Source organism: Cibotium barometz, chromosome 35 (genome assembly GCF_041138505.1).
Source record: "Cibotium barometz isolate CiBa-2024 chromosome 35, ASM4113850v1, whole genome shotgun sequence".
NCBI lineage: Eukaryota > Viridiplantae > Streptophyta > Polypodiopsida > Cyatheales > Cibotiaceae > Cibotium > Cibotium barometz.
In genome coordinates this window covers 44,486,533-44,491,978 of record NC_141080.1, presented here as the reverse complement: position 1 = coordinate 44,491,978, position 5,446 = coordinate 44,486,533, and the positions used below count along the sequence as shown (strand labels likewise).

General features: G+C 41.7%; 1 protein-coding gene across 1 annotated transcript; it reads left to right on the top strand.

Moving 5' to 3' along the window:
• Positions 1-358: 358 nt before the first annotated feature.
• Positions 359-1,250, top strand: LOC147618491 (uncharacterized). The gene is made up of 2 exons (XM_086775256.1): positions 359-481; positions 783-1,250. The coding sequence occupies exons 1-2, from the start codon at positions 359-361 to the stop codon at positions 1,248-1,250; spliced, it is 591 nt and encodes a 196-aa protein (XP_086631382.1).
• Positions 1,251-5,446: the final 4,196 nt, after the last annotated feature.

Here is a 5,446-nt window from a genome sequence, read left to right as displayed (position 1 = left end):
GTGTTTGGATAAATTTCTAGATTATGTAGTGGCGTCGGTAGTGGATTTTGCAGAGAATTACTCCTTCAAGGTGCAGAATGAAATTCAGTCAATGCATTGGTATTCAACTCAGGTGACAATCTTGGTCCACATTTCGTACCTGCGTGATGTGCTTGGTACCATTCGGAAGACAACCCACTTCTATATCTCTGATGACAAAATCCACGACACTTTGTTTGTGCAGCACTGCTTTCTTTTGCACAATGAGTGGCTGAAAGCTCAAGGATGCAATGTCAATCGACACTAGGTGTGGTCTGATGGCACTGCTTCACAATTCAAAGCAAGGCGCCCTTTCTATTTTGTAGCCCGATACTTCAATATGACAGGTATTGAGATGATGCACAGTTTCTTCGCATCCGGCCATGGGAAGGGCGAGCATGATGGAGCTGGTGCGGTGCTCAAAAGAGCTCTCACACAGGAGCAGTTGAAATTTGACAGATGGGTGTTACATAACGCTTCAAGTGTGGTGGCATTCCTCAATGCAACCCTCAGGAAAGAATGTCCATCAGACAGGGAAGAAAGTCGATCGTAGATTCTAGGAGGTCAAGCTCGGTGATGTAGACAGAGATAGAGAGTGAGATTGCATGCGAATCAAAGGGTCTCGATCCTTCCACTGTGTCAACGGCTACAGTCAATCAGATATGCACGGGCTACGGTGCAGACCATTGTCCTGCCTTTGCCATGCGTGCATGAAAGGCCAATGGAGGAGATGTGTAAACAAGGACCACGTTGAGAGGTGGTAGTACTTGCGAATACAACCGACTGTCAATGTTCAAAATGATGGAGAAGCATCCAGCGATGATGAGTTACGAGGAGCCCCCATGTATGCTGGCCACCATGACAACCTAAGTGATGCCTTGATGATTGGCCAGAACTTCGCAGTGAATGCAGAAGAGCCAGGTGCAGACTTCTACATCTTGAAGTGCACTAAAACCAAGCGCTTGACCATCAAATCTGAAAGGGATGAATGGCATAACCGTATTCAAAAGAACTCATTTGTCGTTGAGGGACTCTTCTATGACAAGGTAAATGGCCAAGATGACACCTACGTTCTTTTGGATGACAAGCCCCATGCTTTTATCTACTCCCACTTGGTGCGATGCATCAAGTTTTCGATGTGCTCGATAGAAGGTGAGCCTAATGTATATGAATTGTCAAATGATCTATTTGAACAAATCTATAATAGCATGCCCCCAGAGGAGAACTTGTAAGTTCTAACTTTCAAGCTAGCACAATGCGTCCTCCTAAGAAGCACTATTTCGCACGTTCAACTCTTTGACAGCACTTTCAGTAGTAGACAAGCACTTTAAGACCACTTGACAAGCACTTCTAGTACCTACACAAGCACTTCTAGAATCTACACAAGCACTTTCAGATTACTTGAAAAGCACTTTAAGTACCTAGACAAGCACTTTAAGAAACTAGACAAGCACTTTCAGACCACTTGACTAGCACTTCCCAAACAATTGAAGTACCTACACAAGCACTTGATAAGCACTTGGAGGCCACATGGTAAGCACCTGTCAAGTACTTTTAGTACCTAGACAAGCATTCCAGACCACTTGACAAGCACTTTAAGCACCTTGACAAGAACTTTTAGATTACCTAACCAGCAGTTAGCCAGCACTTTCTAGTACCTAGACAAGCACATGTTTAGTACTTTCAGACCGCTTGAGAAATTCTTGTCAAGCACTTCAGTACTTGGACAAGCACTTTTAGTATCTAGACAAGCACTTTCAAACCACTTGACAAGCACTTCAATACCTAGACAAGCATTTTCAAACCACTTAACAAGCACTTTTAGTGTGTAGACCAGCACTTTTAAACCACTTGACAAGCAGTTCAGTACCTAGACAAGCACTTTCAGACATCACTTTCTTAAGAGTCCACAAAATGCAACCATAGTATAAACTAAAGAAAATGACACCAGATCGACACAAAATCGTTCCAAGGTCAAAACCATTTTTGTTTGTATATATGTCAAGGTTGTGGAAGTTAGCCACACAATTAAGGAACGGTGTCAAAGTACATTAAGCTACACAGTAAGGGCATGGTGTCTTGGCAGTGAAGGGGCTACAGGCAGTCCTCTGTACAATGGGAAAAATGCCAGCAAAAGCACTTCTAATTTGCTGTTTTACTCTTTGGACGCTTATACTTTCTTTCTTTAGGATCTAGGTTGGGGGTAATTTTCGGCAATGTGGGGGCTTCAATTTCTTTCATTTCCTCAACATTGTTCCGCACGATTCTCCAATTCGACCGTTGCAAGGCATCATCCCTGACATCAAAAGGGCACTCTCTGAGAGTTTTTGCTATGTCAGCACTTTCTGCCCACTGCAACACAAAGTCAGCCACATCTTGTTTCAGAAAATTTTCCCACTGCCCCTCAGTCTGCTTCTCCAATTCAGGAAGGATCACATAGCATGCAGGATCATTAGAGTACATTCTATACAATGAGTCATCTAGCACAAGTGTATTTGTCTTATTGAATTTCGGGAAAAGATACCAGAAGGTATCCAGGTTTTTCAAGAACATTGGCCTAAGAGGATTATCAAAGCGCCAAGTGCAAACATGGCAAGCGATTTGCGACAGCCATCCACTCATGCATTTCTTAGCTTGAGGCAGGCACTTATCCATGGCTGTCTCCAATTCCCTGCCTCTGTGGGAGGTCCACACAAACACCTCTGCAACCTGACTCAACGCAAGTAAGAACACCTCTGCATCCTGCCGTACGTAATAGGTGATGTTCTCATCCTCACGGACTTTGGAAAAGTACAGCGTTGAGACATTTGGGGGAATCTCTCTCCTGCGCTTATCATGCACGCACAAAAGACCTTGTTGAAGTCAACAACGACTACCAGGTCTCAAGAGTCATTGAAGCATCGAAACTGATTACGTGGAGGACAGTGCTCAATGTGCTCTACCTCATCAGTGGTGGGTGGTAGGGTTTTCGAGCCAACAACTTGAATTTTAACTACATGCACAACAATCAAGATGGTCAGGACATGCACAGACAACACTGAGACAAAGGACATATATTAAATTATCGCAAAATAATACGGCTTGCATGAGCAAAAAGCTACAAAGTTGCAAGAAGCTAAAGCTTCTTGCATGCTCGGGCCTTGGGGGAAAATTGGGTTAGTACTTTTCTTGGGGTCCCGAAGAGGCCCATCCTCCACCTGCCTCTTATAGGTGATAGCTATGACTATCCTAGAGCGATCTGGACCCAACCCTCTCTCAAGTTGGCAAGAGGAGTAGACTGCTAGTAACAGTGGGCTGATTCTCGAGAGATCACACCAAGCACTGAGTGCCAAGCACAAGCACTGACAAAAACCCCAAACCCGTGAGACGAGGGACCATCTACATTAACCACTCCATAAGTTAACATGGGTTCACCTGCTTAACCTACCATAAGGCACTTCACCATCTTACTCGCTTAAATTGGCACTTATCTTTTATAAGACGACACTAAAACATATAAAGTAGCCTTACCCTGTGCTTAATGTCAAATAGGGAAAGTCAACGAACTACGTGTATATGGTTGCTTGAGACTAGTAATAAAGGATGGACCACTTTTTTATTTTGGCCAACCTAGTGTGAAAATTAGCTTCCCACCACTTTGACTTGCATCGGGCTCTATGGATCAGTCCTAAACTATACCACTTAACCTCGGTCACCAACTTCATGACATATCCTGGACCATCCACACCTTTCCACCCCAACACCACTTCACCACCACAGATTTGGGTGATGTGAGGATGCAATCACCATTAGAAAGGAGGTATGTTAACCACTCTATAGGTTAACATGGTTTTACCTGCTCGACCTACCATAAGGCGCTTTGCCATCTTACCCATTAGATCGGGCACTTATCTTTTATAAGACAATATTGGAATGTATAAAGTGGCCTTACCATATGCTTAATGTCAAATAGGGAAAGTCTACAAACTCAGTGTAAGTAGTTACTTAAGACTAGTAATAGAGGCTGTCCCATTTTTAAGTTTGGTCACTCTAGTGTGAAAACTAGTCATTTGTATGTAAGTTATTTTTGACATTAAGTAATACACAATCATTTGTATGTAAGTTATTTTTGACATTAAGTAATACACAATCATTTCCTTACAATAGTTTACTTGTAAGCTCTCCTCTTCCCTCTTCTTGCTTGCTTGTATGCCATTGAATCTTGCTTGCTTGATGGATGCATGCTAGATAGGTTTGGTGTCTTCTTACATTAGCTTCACCTTTATTCCTTGTCTTTTGTGATAGAGAACCATCGTGAAGGGTCACCTATTTTTGCCTCCATCTAGGCATGGAGATCTCTCCCTTCACCCCAAGTTTGGCAAAGGAGCATTCTAGTGTGACAATGGAGTGAGGACGTGACAGACAAGCTAGCGCACCTACATAGGGAAGTTGTAGTTTGTGGCTCTAAGGCAAGACCCAATGACACATGCTTCGGTAAGGCTAAGGTAAGATCTTGAATTGAACAAGCTAATAGCCTTGGGATGAATTACATTGGTTTAATCATTAGAGTTCTTTACATTATAAACAAGAGGAGTGTTTGCATTGCTTATCACGATTATTGTGAATAACGTTCCACTGAAGTGAAGCACAATCAACCATGTGGTAGGAATCACACTTAATCTTATCCTTTTTTGAAATAGTCTGCTCAGAAAAGTAGTCATCCAATTGACTCAACCATGAGATCACAAGATGAGCATCTTCCTTTCTTCCATCAAATGTAAATTTTAAAAAAGTGTGATGGCTAATCTTACTGTCCTTTTTAATTGTTTAAGCAACAAAGGTAGCCTTGATGATGATCTTGGTGATGCGTGCATCTTTTGCTCAAGGTTGAGACATTTTGTTGTTCATATTGAAGTAATTGCTCAAGGAGTTGAATTCGCTTGGAAAATGTTGGTGGCCAAAGGTGGCGAAAGTAGAGAATTGGAAAATCCACCATCTTAAACTCGCCCATCTAGATTATTGGTGTTGTCAAAAGTAGATTCCATGGTATGGGTTCAAGAAAAGTGACCAAATGCATCAAGAATTACTGAAAAAGCTTTAATTTTTTTTTGGAATTTTTAAAGAAGTTTTAGGGAATTGTTTTAAAATTTAAGGTAATTTTTAGGCTTAAAATAGGTTAAAAGATTTTTTTGGGGAAAAATTTGCTGAAAAACTCTAAAAAATCTGAAATTTCAAGAGAAACTTTTTGAACCTGTGTGGAGCTCACAAAAATTTCCAGCATGGAGATTTGGTAAGCAACAACCCTAAAAAGTAAATTTTATCAGCTTTTTAAGCTTAAAAGCTTGTAAGGTTGTATTTTGCAAGCCTAAAACCATGGGTTTTCACAAAAAAATCCTATGTGAGGGGAGGATATTTTCTAGCCACCATGAGCCATTGGAGGTGCATATAG